Source organism: Sapajus apella, unplaced genomic scaffold (assembly GCF_009761245.1).
Source record: "Sapajus apella isolate SASKATOON/1434 unplaced genomic scaffold, GSC_monkey_1.0 scaffold35, whole genome shotgun sequence".
NCBI lineage: Eukaryota > Metazoa > Chordata > Mammalia > Primates > Cebidae > Sapajus > Sapajus apella.
The window spans coordinates 6,296,208-6,311,293 of record NW_022436975.1 but is presented as its reverse complement, the minus strand read 5'-3'; the positions used below and the strand labels follow the sequence as shown (position 1 = coordinate 6,311,293).

At 42.6% G+C, this 15,086-nt stretch overlaps 1 protein-coding gene and 1 non-coding gene across 2 annotated transcripts; one reads left to right on the top strand and one right to left on the bottom strand.

The window, feature by feature from the left end:
• The first annotated feature begins 1,126 nt into the window (after positions 1 to 1,126).
• Positions 1,127 to 1,256, top strand: LOC116563670. Its single transcript, XR_004274514.1, has one exon. It is a non-coding gene; the product is annotated as a U6atac minor spliceosomal RNA (small nuclear RNA).
• Positions 1,257 to 5,307: 4,051 nt separating this feature from the next.
• On the bottom strand, positions 5,308 to 14,876 carry MRPL15 (mitochondrial ribosomal protein L15). Its single transcript, XM_032296093.1, has 5 exons — positions 14,690 to 14,876; positions 13,361 to 13,515; positions 12,588 to 12,753; positions 7,295 to 7,418; positions 5,308 to 6,191 (listed from the first exon to the last, which is right to left on the bottom strand). The coding sequence occupies exons 1-5, from the start codon at positions 14,795 to 14,797 to the stop codon at positions 5,854 to 5,856; spliced, it is 891 nt and encodes a 296-aa protein (XP_032151984.1). The 5' UTR covers positions 14,798 to 14,876; the 3' UTR covers positions 5,308 to 5,853.
• Between the last annotated feature and the right edge of the window lie 210 nt (positions 14,877 to 15,086).

Below are 15,086 nucleotides of genomic sequence, written 5' to 3'. Positions count from 1 at the left end.
TGAAGATTAACTTTATTCAACAGAATGGATGGATTTTGTGGAACGTGCCTGTTTTGGCTGAGAACTTATCTGCACGATTCTCATATTGAGACCAGGATACAGCTGTTTGTGACTAAGCCCGTGCTCACTGAATAAGTACTATCCGAGCATTATTTGTCAGCAGACATCTGTTTCCTGTTTTCGTTCTTCCCTTTATCATCCTATCCCAACTTCCTTTCACCTGTAGGCCACCTAAGACAGCCACAGAGAAGTCAGTCTAATGTGTGACTGTCTCTTTTCCCTTCCATAACTGTTGTCAGGGTAGCGCGGTCATACTACTTGGAGGATGGGGGAGGGAACCCAAGGGCCATTGTGAGCCTGGAAGGCTGTTGCCTGTGCAGTCTGTCTTTACGTGACTAACTTCCTCCCTTGTTCCCCATTAATAATTTTTCCTGTTGAGGCAGCACCAGGCCCTCCAAACGTTCAATTGTGAACTGAATCACAAAAGGAAAACCTCTTCAGGCACAAATAAGGCAAGGCAGTAACTTACCTAGAGCAAGGCCAGCACACTCTGATGTGAAAAAAAATGGAACCTCTTACATGGATACTGCACAGGATGTGTTTAAATTTAAGGAAGTTCATTTCTATGCAAATAGGTTGAGGTCAAAGTTTTCCTCAGCTGAAGGGTATCATCAGTGTATTACAACAGGCTTTAGAGATCATTTTACACAGTCTTCGTATTTTATAAAGCTGGTCACTGTATTTTACACAGTTTAAAAGACAAAGTGGGCTGGGCGTGGTGGCTCATGTCTGTAATCCCAGCACTTTGGGAGGCCGAGGCCAGCAGATCACGGGGTCAGGAGATGGAGACCATCCTGGCTAACACGGTGAAACCCTGTCTCTACTAAAAGTATTTTAAAAATTAGCTGGATGTGGTGGCACACACCTGTAGTCCCAGCTACTCAAGAGGCTGAAGCAGGAGAATCACTTGAACCCAGGAGGCGAAGGTTGCAATGGGCCGAGATTGCACCACTGCACTCCAGCCTGGGTGACAGAGCAAGACGCCATCTCAAATGGATTCAATTTTAAATGGCTTAAGAATAAAGGAGCGCAGTTTGAATACCCTAATAACAAATACTCAGAAAATGTGTTGTATGAAAGGTTAGCCCTCCCCTTGACAAGGATAGAAGAGGCCCTGGGCCCTGACAACACACAGAGTTCCTGGCATCTCACTATGTTTGTATCTTCTTCTCACTGTATTCTAAACAATTTTTTTTAAAATTTCAGCTCATTGCAACTTTCACCTCCCGAGTTCAAGTGATTCTCCCACCTCAGCCTCCCAAGTAGCTGGGATTACAGGTACATGCCACCACACCCAGCTAATTTTTGTATTTTTGTTTGTTTTGAGATGGATTCTCACTCTGTCACCCAGGCTGGAGTGCAGTGGCGCTATCTCGGCTCACTGCAACCTCCACCTCTCAGGTTCAAGCGATTCTCCTGCCTCAGCCTCCTGGGTAGCTGAGACTACAGGTGCCCACTACCATGCCTAGCTAATTTTTGTACTTCTTGTAGAGACGGGGTTTCACCATATTAGCCAGGCTGGTCTCAAACTCCCGGCCTTGTGATTCACCCATCTCCGCCTCCCGAAGTGCTGGGATTACAGGCGTGAGCCACGGCACCCGACCTGATTTTTGTATTTTTAGTAGAGACAAGGTTTTACCATGTTGGCCAGGCAGGTCTGAAACTCCTGACCTCAAGTGATTAGCCCACCTCAGCCTCCCAAAGTGCTGGGATTACAGGCGTGAGCCACTGCGCCTGGACTGTATTGTAAGAATTCTTTATACATTCTGTTACATATTTTGGAAATACTTTTTTCCAATCTGTAATGTGCCTTGCAGACATTCTAAATTTCAATAAAGCCCAAAATAAACTTTTTAAATTAAAAAATACTCAGAAGTCTTTAAAATATATTAGATATTTAAGCAAGTCCAGAACAGTACACATAGTCTATCTCCTTTTGATTTAAAAAACAACAGCAACAACAACTAACAGTGGTTTAGTTAGTTACCTTTGGGAAGTAGTTCAGAGACAGGCAACAGCAAAAGAATATGCTTTTGCTTTTTACTTTTTATTCTTATATTACATAAGTTTCAAAAAAAGCATGAATTACTTTTATAATGATTCAAAGTATTTTAGGTCTTTTCTCAGCAGTGATTTAACAAGAGGAAAATGTATTTTGGCCGCGCGCAGTGTCTTACACCTGTAATCCCAGAACTTTGGGAGGCTAAGGCAGCTGGATCACTTGAGGTCAGTTCAAGACCAGCCTGGCCAACATGGTGAAACCCCGTCTCTACCAAAAATACAAAAATTAGTGAGGCATGGTGGTGCATGCCTGAAATCCCAGCTACTCGAGAGACTGAGGCAGGAGAATCACTCGAACCTGGGAGGTGGAGATTGCAGTCAGCCAAGATCACACCACCGCACTTCAGCCTGGGTGACAGAAAGACGAGAGAGAGAGAGAGAGAATGTATTCTGCTCTTGACTCACTGCAATAGTCAATAAAAACACATTCTTTGTTTTTTGAGATGGAGTCTCACTCTATCGCCCAAGCTAAGCACACTGGCATGTTCTCCACTCACTGCAAACTTCACCTTGAGGCTTCAAGTGATTCTCCTGCCTCAGCCTCCCGAGTAGCTGGGATTACAGGCATGCACCACCGCACTCAGCTAATTTTTGTATTTTTAGTGGAGACGAGGTTTCATCATGTTAGCCAGGCTGGTCTCGAACTCCTGACCTCAGGTGATCCACCCACCTCAGCCTCTCAAAGTGCTGGGATTGCAGGTGCGAGCCACCACACCTGGCCCCTTGGCACTTTTCCTACCAACCTTCTTTGCATCCTACCCTCTCTTTTCCTCCATATGTTATATTCAAATATCACTTCTAAAATATTTAACATAGGAGGATGGCTTTATTGTTAAAAATGTTTATTAAAAGCAGCCTTAGAAAAAAGTGAATGCCTCTTCTCAGATGGTTTCCTGTGCTTTGCCATTGTCACGGGAGAGGGGTCCTGATCCAGACCCGAAGAGAGGGGTCTTGAATCTTGTGCAAGAAAGAATTTGGGGTCAGTCCATAAAGTGAAAGCAAGTTTATAATAAGTAAAGGAATAAGAGAATGGCTTCTCGATCGGCAGAGCAGCATCGGCTACTGGTTGGCTATTTTTATGGTTGTTTATTATATGCTAAACAAGGGGTAGACTATTCGTGAGTTTTCTGGGAAAGGGGTGGCCAATTCCCAGAACTGAGAGTTCCTCCCCTTTTTAGACCATATAGGGTAACTTTCTGACATTGCCATGGCATTCTGTAAACGGTCATGGCCCTGGTGGGAGTGTCTTTTAGTATGCTAATGCATCATAATTAGTGTATAATGAGCAGTGAAGATGACCAGAGGCTGCTTGCATCGCCATCTTGGTTTTGGTGGGATTTCACCAGCATCTTTACCACAACCTGTTCTATCAGCAAGGTCTTTGTGACCTGAACCATGCCAACTCCATCTCATCCTGTGACTTAAGAATACCTAACCACCCAGAATGCAGCCCAGTAGGTCTTTTACTGAGGCCCTATTCAAGATGGAGTCACTGTGGTTCAACCGCCTCTGACATCATCACTCTTCAAAAATACTTTGTAAATCAAGATTAATAATCAACTTATTGGTTATTATCTGACTTCCTGAACCTTGCATTCCAGATGGTATAGAATTAAATAATTGTACACTTTTCCTGTATTTGTCTAATGTTAAGTCAATTAACTTCAGAGTTGGTTTCAATACCAACACAGGTGACAGTTTCCTTGCTGGTTGTCCAATACATCTATTCTCTTATGCACCCATCATAATAGAATTTTTCAGCTCAGCTCAGAAGGTGCCGAAGTAAAGGCTTCAACCCCCTTCAAAACAATGGGATGGTACTGGTATCCAAGTTCTGGCCAATGGTATATAAATAAGAATTTTGCATGGAACCTTCCTTAGGAAAAGCAGGCCTGCTCTTTGTCTACTTGGATCATGAAAATGAGCATCTCACTCTAAGAATGAGAGCATCTCAGGCTGAGACTTTGTGGCACAGAGCCAGCAACCAGCCTTCAACTGATCTCAAGTCTTTGTATGAGAGAAAAAAAATAAATTATCTCATTGAAGCACTGTGATTTGGGGATCCTATCAATGAAGCCAAAATGAACGCTAACACACCAACTCTGTCACTTGGGTATCTGAACAATAGAAGCATGTTTTAAAATTTCTGCCTATCCTTTGAAATTCATAGGATTTCATGTTATTATAGAAGATGGTGAGCTGGGCACAGCGGCTCACGCCTGTAGTCCCAGCACTAGGAGGCTGAGGTGCGCAGATCGAGGTCAGGACTTTGAGACCAGCCTGGCCAACACGGTGAAACCCCTTTTCTACTAAAAATACAAAACATTAGCAGGGCATGGTGGTGGGCACCTGTAATCCCAGCTATTCTGGAGGCTGAGACAGGAGAATCACTTGAACCTGGGAGGTTGCAGTGAGCTGAGATCACACCATTGCACTCCAGCCTGGACAACAAGAAAAAAAACTCCATGTCAAAAAAAGAAAAAAAGGAGATGGTCCTAGTCATAATTCTTTATAAGTCCTAGGTTCTAAGGAATTGTTTAATAACAAGTCAATTATATAATCTGGATAAAACTTGAAAGACATTCTTGCGACATAAATTATTTTATAAATTGAAACTCAGAACAAAACATGAGATCGATAAGCAAACAAAACAAATATTGCATTGTTGAATTTTTCAAATTTTTTAATTTTTAAGAAAATAACCAGCCAGGAATTATTTCATTTCTACTGTGGAAGAATTATGAATTATCTTTAATTGTTCAATATAAATTAAGGTTTCACATGATTTGGATATTAAGTATCTTTGAAACGCTAAATAATCATACCAACTGCTTGCCTGAACGTGGGACACAGAGGTTGCAGTGAGCCGAGATCACACCACTGGACTCCAGCCTGGGAAACAGAGGGAGACTGCCTCAAAAAAACATCTAACTGTTGAATCTTTTATATTAACTGTTTAATTCTCATGTTGCCAGCTGTTTTTATTGCTTAAATAATATTCGAACCGTTTTTTCAAAATCATTTGTAATGACTGAAAGATGAAGGTCTCCAATGTCAGGTAAGTAAAATTATTATCAATTTAAACTAGAACACTTACCTTCTTCAAAAAACTACGTTAATAGCTTAATCATCATTGTCTACTTTGACCATAGATTTGAGAAAATAAATTCACCTGCAATTTTTCTGTCTCTCACCTTCAATGTTGCTAGCAAATCTGCCTAGCAGCTACTCATCAGCCTTACACCTTAAGCATACATCCTGATCTTACTCTTCGGGCGGAGATTTTACCCTCTTGACATTGGGTAGCAGCGCTTCCCTGAGGCTACAGATTAAGTCACCAACTCACTCCCTCCACTCTCATCTTGGCAGAGCAGACCTACAGGTCATTCCCATTCCACTTGTACATTCATTCTGATCTGTAACAGTAACAAGGCCTGGATGAAAAGATCATTGAAAAAACAAAAGAGAAATATTCCAAAATAGTTGTCCTTTACCTGCCATAGACTATCAGAGAGTTTGTATCTTTGAGACAGAACCCACACAGACTCAGTTTCTCCATGCAGTCCTTGTTTCCTGCCAATTTAATTTTAAATGAAAATGACAGATCTGAGTACACTGAAAAGTAACATCATCATCTGGAAAGTTATACATAATGAAAATGCAATGACAAATACACATCTTTCGGTCCCTATTCCAGTCCTCTTTAACAACTTTGCTTTCTCAGATGGGAATTCATGAGCTGTAATACTTAAGGAGATTTTCATCTGTAGGTTTTAGGATTTTCTTATCGGCCATATTCACCACCCATCCTGGAGCAAGACCAAAGAAAATCTGCCTTGGATCCTTCCTAGTACAGAGCATTTTGAAGAGTTCATCTTTAGTGATATCGGGTAAGATGTAACCGTACTTCCTGGCAAGTTCAAGTCGCGCTTCAGGAAATTTGGCAGGATCTGCCAGGTACCCACGATTCTTTGCATCGGTGTAATACGGTACCAGTTCTTCTGGTGGAAGCATTCTTTTTGGAATGGGTTGTCCACGATGAAAGAATGGAACTGGTTTGCATACAATGTCTAAAAGAAAATTTAAATTTAAAAAGTGAGATGCAAATATTAGCTCTGTAGACATATATAGAGATGTAACTCTGTAAACACAGAGATGTTACAGAGTTTCTCCTTCTCTTGATTCTTAATTTTTTTTTTTTTTGAGACAAGTTTTGCTCTTCTTTTCCAGGCTGGAGTGTAATGGCACATCCAGTCTCATAGGAGCAGCCTGGACACCAGTGGAGGTTTTGTGCAAAGGAGTGACAGTCCATGCTTTAAAACGAACTTCATGCCATGTCACTCCACTGCAGATGAAGCAACAACACAGAGGCCACCTGAAGGCCCACAGTCATCCAGGCAAGAGGACAGTGGCCAGGACAGACTGGCAGTAGCTGGAGAAGTGGTCGAATGTGGACATGGTTTGAAGAAACAGCTCACAAGATCTATTAGGGCATAAAAGAAAAAGTTCAGAACTCCAAATTTTGGATGGACTTGTCATTACTCACATAGGGAAAACTGCAAGAAAAGGCAGGCTGAGATAAAAAAGATGGGCTGGTTGTGGTGGCTCATGCCTGTAATTCCCGCACTTTGGGAGGCCAAGAAGGGCAGATCACTTGAGGTCAGGAGTTCGAGGCCAGCCTGGACAACATGGTGAAACATGTCTCTACCCAAGATTAGCCAGGTGTGGTGGCGGGCACCTGTAATCCCAGCTACTTGGGAGGCTAAGACAAGAGTATTCCTTGAACCTGGGGGGCGGAGGTTGCCGTGAGCCAAAATCATGCCACTGCACTCCAGCCTGGGCGACAAAGCAAGACTCTGTCTCAAAAAAAAAAAAAAAAAGGAAAGAAAGGAGATATTTCAGACATGCTACATTTGAGGTCCCTGCTAGACATTCAAGAGAATTTGCCAGGCAGGCAGATGCAGGTCTACAGTTCAGGGGAGGGGCTGAGAATCTTTTTTGCCCTTGGTATATCTGTCTACGACATGCTGTATTCTTTAAATCATAATAATCCACGTGGTAGACATAGGTCAAACACTATATCCAAACTACTACCAACATTTGCCATTCTCTAAGTAATTAAAAAGTAGCCAACATGAGACAGAGAAAGAAGATGACCGTGGAACAAGCTTACCCAGACTTCTTGGATCATAGAAGGCTGTAGTAACAACACCACCATTTTTTTCAATTGCAGCAATAGCTAGTTCTGAAGCCAACTGTACTTCAATATTAACTTTCGCTGTAAAGGTGTCTGCACCCTGAAATAGGTCAAAACAGTCTGTTGGTAAACAGTTTGGCTAAAAGTAAATTAATTATGTCAAGCTTCCTTTTGAAACAGTGTTTTTCCCTCCAAAGTGCCTGTAGTGTAACAGTAGAGTCAGCCATCCAGATCGGTGGATTCCACAACTGTGAGTCAACCAACTTGGATGGAAAATTTTCAGAAAAAAAGTAATAATAAAAAATAAAAGCAGGCACGGTGGCTCATGCCTGTAATCCTAGCACTTTGGGAGGCCAAGGCAGGGAAATCACTGGAGGTCGAGTTCTAGACAAGCCTGGTTAACATGGTGAAACCCCATCTCTACTAAAAATACACAAATTAAGCGGGCATGACGGCAGGCACCAGTGTCATACCAGCTACTTCGAGGCTGAGGCAGGAGAATCGCTTGAACCTGGGAGGCAGAGGTTGCAGTGAGTTGAGATCGTACCACTGCCAGTCTGGACAACAGAGCAAGACTCCATCTCAACAACACCAACAACAAAATAATAATAGTAACAATAATAATCCAACAATAAGAAAACAATTTTTAAAAATACAGCATAACAACTATGTATATAGTATTTACATTACTTACAACAGCAAAAGCCACAATTATTTGTGCATCAACCTATTATTAGGTATTATAAGTAAGCTAGAGATGATTTAAAGTATATGTGAAAATGTGGCAGGTTATATGCAAATACTAGGTCATCTTAGATAGACAGAGACTTGATCATCTGGATTTTGGTGAGAGGAGGTGATCCTGGAACTAATCCTAAGGGATGACTATAATTCCTTTTTAAAATATCTCTGCTTTGAGAGCCTATCACTTTTTTTTTTATAACATTTTTATTTAGGCTACCTTGTTTTACCAATTTTCGATTGGTATAAGACTGACTATATTTCTATTTTATGTGTACCTACTAAGCACTCATTCCTGATACTTCATTAATAGTAGACTGTTTAATCCTCATTAACAACCTTATGATAGGATTACTGCTATACTGAGTCCACAGACGGAAATACTGAGACACAGAGAAGTCACATGCCCAAGATCACAATGCAATGAGTGTAATCCAGGGAGTCTAGTCACAGCATCTGTGTTCTTAACCACAACATTTTGCTGTCAGACATAAATAAAAACTTATCTTCTTTATCCCTAAGTCGCAGGCTAGCAGGAGGTTAAACCAGGGGATGTGCAGGCTGGAGCAGGTGGAAAAATAGAGTATCTGACAAAATCTGAGCTTTGGAAAAGTTGGCCTCACTAGGGAAAAAGGGAGAAGACAACAGAAATTCACTTTGCATTCACCATTGACTTTATTAGAGCCTCTAAGCTGGAAAAAAAAAACAAAAAACAAACAAACAAAAAAAACCCTCCACTGTTTCCTGGAATAGTCATCACTAGAAAATGCAGTGCTAGGCCAGGCATGGTGGCTCATGCCTGCAATCCCACCACTTTGGGGAGCCAAGGAGGGTGGGTCACTTGATGTCAGGGGTTTGAAACCAGCCTGGCCAACACGGTGAAACCCCATCTCTATTAAAAATACAAAAATTAGCCAGGCCTGGTGGCACATGCCTGTAGTCCCAGCTACTCGGGAGGCTGAGGCAGGAGAATCGCTTGAACCTAGGAGGTAGAGGTTGCAATGAGCCAAGATCACACCACAGCACTCCAGCCTGGGCACAGAGGGTCTTGCTCTGTCACCCAGGTGGGAGTACAGTGGCAGGATCCTACGTAACTCACTGCAGCCTCGAACTCCTGGGCTCAAGCCATCCTCCCACCTCAGCCTCCTGAGTAGCTGGGACTACAGGTGTGCAGCACCATGGCTGGCCAAATTTTTTTTTTATTTCGTGAAAATGAGGTCTTGTTATGTTGCCCAGGCTGGTCTTGAACTCTTGACCTCAGCCTCCCACAGTGCTGGGATTACAGGTGTCAGCCACCGCACCTGGCCTTCTTTGTGATTTAAAAAAAAAAAATTAATCTGTTTTTAAAGCAAGGTTAATCCTCAGCACTTTGTTCTAGCTATGTCTCTTCTTCTGTGAAGCAATGGGAGGCCTCACCTTCAATGAGTGAAGAGTCCCGAGGTGGAGCCACATTGCTGAGAATTAAAATACCTGGGCTAACACATCCCCCTGTAGGTTTCAGAGGCACAACACAAGGTTACATGCTTAAAACTTTTGATCCTCTCCATATCCAAATCTGCACCATCTCCAAGCTCCCCCAGCCAGGAGAAAGGCTTCTCTATCCATTCCATTGCTCACGTCATGAGTCTGGGACCTAGTTTACCAACTACTCCTCCCTCACCCTCTCACCCACCACCTCCAATGGAGAATCAGATCTTGTTTATTTCGCCCTCCCAATTTTCTTTCACCTCTGTGCACCTGGCTCCATCGCCATGCTCCTCCCAACTCCTAGCCATCAATTTCACTTCCCTGCATCTGAAAGGTTTTTTCATAAACATATGCTTCCCTCTAGTGGACACTAACTTAGCTATACAACCGTATTACTGATTGACAATGTATAAAACTCCATCTCAAAAAAAAAAAGAAAAGAAAAATGTATTTCTGAACTCTTAAAAGTTAAATTTTGGGTCACAGCATTGCTATATTTTTCTCTAATTTCAAAGCAGATTCTGATAAAAAGATGGTAGCATTAGCACTCTATGGCAATCGGAAGGTTTTATGTAGCTGAAAGAAGCTGGCTCCCAGCTTAGCTCCTTCTATTAATTATTAACTTTTCATGTATTTCAGAAATATTCCATCAATTCTACAATGCATTTTCACACTTTTTTTTGTATCTAATACTGACGTGTATTTGTAATCAACAGTACCTTTGATTCAATAAAACTGGGTCTTGCTGTATCATTTGTGACTTTTAAGCAATCCATAGCTTGCTTAACCGTCTCCCTATTTTGGGGCATTGGTGTCAGTTCCAGTATTTTCAGTAGTATAAACAGCACTTTTAGGAATGTCTTTATAACAGGTTTATTTCATTTTGCTTTTTCCTTGAGAACATATATTTCCAAATTGATAGTTTTGTGCTAAGTGATGAAAACTGTCTTATTATTCACTACTTACTGCAAATCTGAAATCACAAAAGTAAATCAGTTAACAGAGATATAAATGATGTGTAATTGTACTTACTAACCAGTGCCCTGGGGTACAGTTTTCAGGGTTATTTTTGCTAATTTAATAGACCACACCTAAGGATGCTGGGATGTGCAGTTTAAGGGCTGATGAGGTCATGGATTTCCATAATGTTAAGTTACATGTGTATTTCCTTATATAGCCAGGGTAGAATACTGAGGCTTAATCTTGTATTCAGTATTCTCTTTTCAAATTACTTTATTTGGAAAGCTTTTATCCATACAGTTCACTTTTTCAAAGGAATCTGAAAGGTTTTTTCATAAACATATGCTTCCCTCTAGTGGACACTAACTTATCTACACAACCGTATTACTGATAAACAGTAGTTGATGGACAATGTACAAAAAATTTGGCCCACGTGGTAGCTCATGCCTGTAATCCCAACACTTTGGGAGCCCAAGACAGTCAGATCACCTGAGGTCAGGAGTTCACGACCAGCCTGACCAACATGGTGAAACCCCTTTCCACTAAAAATACAAAATTAGCCAAGCATGGTGGTAACACGCCTGTAATCCCAGCTACTTGGGAGGCTGAGGCAAGAGAACAGCTTGAACCCGGGAGGTGGAGATTGCAGTGAGCAGAGATTGTGCAACTGCACTCCAGTCTGAGTGACAGAGTAAGACTTCACACACACAAAAAAAAGGGCAGAAAATTAGCTAGGCATGGTGGTGGGTGCCTGTAATCCCAGCTACTCGGGAGGCTAAGGCACAAGAATCTCTTGAACTCAGGAGACAAAGGTTGCAGTGAGCCGAGACGGCACCACTGCACTCCAGCGTGGGCAAAAGAGTGAGATACCATCTCAAAAAAAAAAAAAAAAAAGAGGGCTGTGTGCAATGGCTTACATCTGTAATCCCAGCACTTTGGGAGGTCAAGGTGGGCAGATCACAAGGTCAGGAGATCGAGACCATTCTGGCTAACACAGTGAAACCCCATCTCTACTAAAAATACAAAAATTAGCCAAGAATGGTGGTGACCACCAGTAATCGCAACTACTCAGGCAACTTGGGCAGGAGAACTGCTTGAATCCAGGAGGCGGAGGTTGCAGTGAGCCTAGATGGCACCGCTGCACTCCAGCCTGGGTAACAAGAGCGAATCCGTCTCAAAAAAAAAAAAAGAAAAAAAAAAGAATAAATGAAAGAAAGTAAAGCAATGAATCCAAGTACCTGCCCTCAAGGGAGCTTATACTCTAGTGAGGAAGACAATGAAAACAAATGCATAACTTGGCAATAAATGTCAAGTGTTCTTATATATTCAAAGAAAAACATTCTGGGCAGAGTAAAGCAAACAATGTGACTGCTGAGGCAGGGCAAGTGCTCTTTTAAAAAGTCTCTCAAAAAAGACCTTCCTGTCTGGGTGGGGTGGCTCACAACTATAATCCCAACACTTTGGGGGCTGAGGTGGGCAGATCAACTGAGGTCAGGAGTTTGAGAACAGCCTGGCCAACATGGCTAACCCCTTCTTTACCAAAAATAAAAAAAATTAGCCAGATGTGGTGGCACATGCCTTTAGTCCCAGCTACTTGGGAGTCTGAGGCACGAGAATCACTTGAACCTGGGGGGCGGAGGTTGGCAGTGAGCAGAGATTGTGCCATTGCACTCCAGCCTGGGTGACAGAGCAAGACTCCATCTCTATTTAAACAAACAACAACAACAACAAAAAAAAAAAAAAAAAAAAAAAAAAAACGGCAAGGTCACTCATGCCTGTAATCCCAGCACTTTGGGAGGCCAAGGCAGGCAGATCATGAGGTCAGGAGATCAAGACCACACTGGCCAACATGGTAAAACCCCGTCTCTACTCAAAATACAAAAACTAACTGGGCATAGTGACGTGTGCCTGTAATCCTAGCTACTCAGGAGGCTGGGGCAGGAGAATCACTTGAACCAGGGAGTCAGAGGTTGCAGTGAGCCAAGATCACACCATTGTACTCCAGCCTGGAGATAGAGCAGGACTCTGTCTTGGGGCTGGGGGCGGGGTGGGGGGACAGGAATCCTTCTACATAACACCAAAAGATCTAATCCAGACTTACCTCCTCGACCAGCTGGACTCCATAATCTCTTTTAAGTGGCTGGATGGTCACACCTCTCCCATTGACAAGCTGCGTTAAGTCAATAGGCTGAGTAGGATCAACACGACCCAAATCAATAAGATACTGCAGTCTATTGAGACTCAAAGGCTTATACTGGCGTCTGAAGCTGTAAAACAAGAATGTACGAGCTGAAAAACTCTCATCTTCCTGTAACTCCTCCAAATCAACTCAAAGCTTTGTCCTGTGTTTTCCTCCAATTTTAATTATTTAACTAAATAAAACCCTCTTGAGTGTAACACAAACATGTAATATTGCTTGGTTTTGGTTAATGAAATGATAGCTGTACCACCTTTGTTCCACTAAAAATTATTTCCCTCTATACGCATTTACTTCATTTATTTACACAAATAAATCTGTGGAAAATTTAACTTACTATGGAACTCAAAGTAATAATAACGGTAGTCACCATTTATTAGGTGACTACAGTGGGCCAAATTTTTATATAGACTGTCTATTATTGCTAATTCTCTTAACTACCATGAGGGCAGGCATTAGAATCTCCATTTTGCAGGTCTGAGTGCAATGTCTGGGCTTTTTTTCCTTTTAATAATTGAGGCAAATTTTCATGACCAAAAAATAGTTCAGAGGAACAGTAGCAAAAGTTTGCTTCAAAGTGAATTTAAAATTTCCACCAAAATTTCTACCAAACTATTTTTTAGGTGCTTCTTAATGGAAATTGGGGGCCTGTACTTTAAAAAGCAAAGCAACCTTACCTATGTCCTTCGTTAAAACCGTATTTTGGGATTCGGATGTAAAATGGAGTCTGGCCTCCCTCAAAGCCCAGGCGAGGCCGGGTTCCTCTTTGCCTTTCTCCTTTGTGGCCTCTGCCACATTTTCTACCTCTTCTCCGACCTCTTGGTCGCCTCTCCTACAAGGAAATAAGAGAATTTTGTGAATTTCGGATGCATTTCTGAAAACTGCATTTCATCTCTTCACTGTTTATCTTTTTGTTACGCTGTTAATTCATCCAACCAACCACTATTGTGTGACAGGCATGTCCTAGTTGCTCAAACGTCCACATGCTCTGTTAGCATCTTTGCTTCTAAAGACATAGCTAATTCTTGTAACCAAAGTCCAAGCTGTGCATCAAAACGAAAAAGTCAAGTTTGGGATGGGGATAAGGTTTTTATAATAGGCTAAAACTGAAAAAGATCCTAGAATTAAATATCCACAACATTTTAAATGATAGTCAGAAATTTTTTATTTTGAAATTAGTTGTAAATGTGCAAATATTCTTCACAACCCTGTAATTTTATTTGAAACTAATTTGTTGAAGAAAATTTTCCTTAATTTACTTCCTATTATTTCACCAAAGCAACGAATTGACTGCTGAAACGACAGTATGCTGTCAACAGCTTTTCTAGCTGTATTTACTGAACTGCAGAAGAGCCAGCTGCAATTCAGATCTTTCCAATGAACATAAAAATACACAGGGAAAGCACTTCATTTTAAATCCAATTTTGCAGGACACAATGACTTTGTAGTTTCAGCGAGTCGGCTTCTCTAAGTAATATCTTTACATTTCTAAAAATAAACCTTGGCCGGGAGCAGTGGCTCACGCCTGTAGTCCCAGCACTTTGGAAGGGCGAGGCGGGCATATCACGAGGTCAGGAGTTCGAGACCAGCCTGACGAACACGGACAAGCCCCGTCTCTACTAAAAAATACAAAAATTAGCCGTGGGTGGTGGCGTGCACCTGTAATCCCAGGTATTCAGGCGGCTAAGGCAGGAGAAACACTTGAACCCCGGAGGCGGAGGCTGCAGTGAGCCGAGATGGCGCCATTGCACTGCAGCATTGCACTGCAGCCTGGGCGACAGAACGAGACTCCCGTCTCAAAACTAAATAAATAAAACAAACCTTAAGAACTGGGTGCGCGTGGAACGATCGCCCTCTGGGCAGTAAAGGAGAACAGGCACGAGGCAACCTTACGTTCATCCCAACACCCTCCCAGAAAGAGCAGTTTTCTTAATGACAAAGAGAAAAGGGCTGCTTCCATTGCCCCGGTCCCCAGCGTTTCCCCCGCAACGCCACCAGCCATTTACCGGTTTCCTGGAGCCGGGATTCGGCTTTAAGTTGGCCAGGCTCACACGCGGCAGGTCCCGGAGTAGGTCCAGGGCCCGGGACCTACCGCCCTGCAAAGGACCGGCCATAACTCCCAGATCCAAGAACTTTCAAGGGCGCCCCGAGCCGCTGGGAGGCCACGTGGTCTCGCGAGCTGCTTTACGGTCGTGGCCCCGCCCCTGTCGCGCAGCAGCCGCGCGCGCACGCCCGGGACTCGGGCAGAGGAGTGTGAGTCTGCAAGCTTGTCTCTGGGGTCCTTTTCTTTTAGTTCTTGAGGGACGTGATCTTATTTTCCGATGTCTTGCTTTGTCCTCGGGGTCCCTTTTAATATTCTGAATGTAAAACCATCTCATTCACCAAACAGGAGTACGCACTAAA

What these genes read in the sequence shown, in the direction of transcription:
- MRPL15 (XM_032296093.1), bottom strand. Translation starts at nt 14,797, where the DNA reads ATGGCCGGTCCTTTGCAGGGCGGTAGGTCCCGGGCCCTGGACCTACTC. An exon ending in ATCCCGGCTCCAGGAAACCG is followed by an intron (nt 13,516 to 14,689) that starts GTAAATGGCTGG and finishes ATTTCCTTGTAG; the next exon opens with GAGAGGCGACCAAGAGGTCG. An exon ending in GAGTCCAGCTGGTCGAGGAG is followed by an intron (nt 7,419 to 12,587) that starts GTAAGTCTGGAT and finishes GACCTATTTCAG; the next exon opens with GGTGCAGACACCTTTACAGC.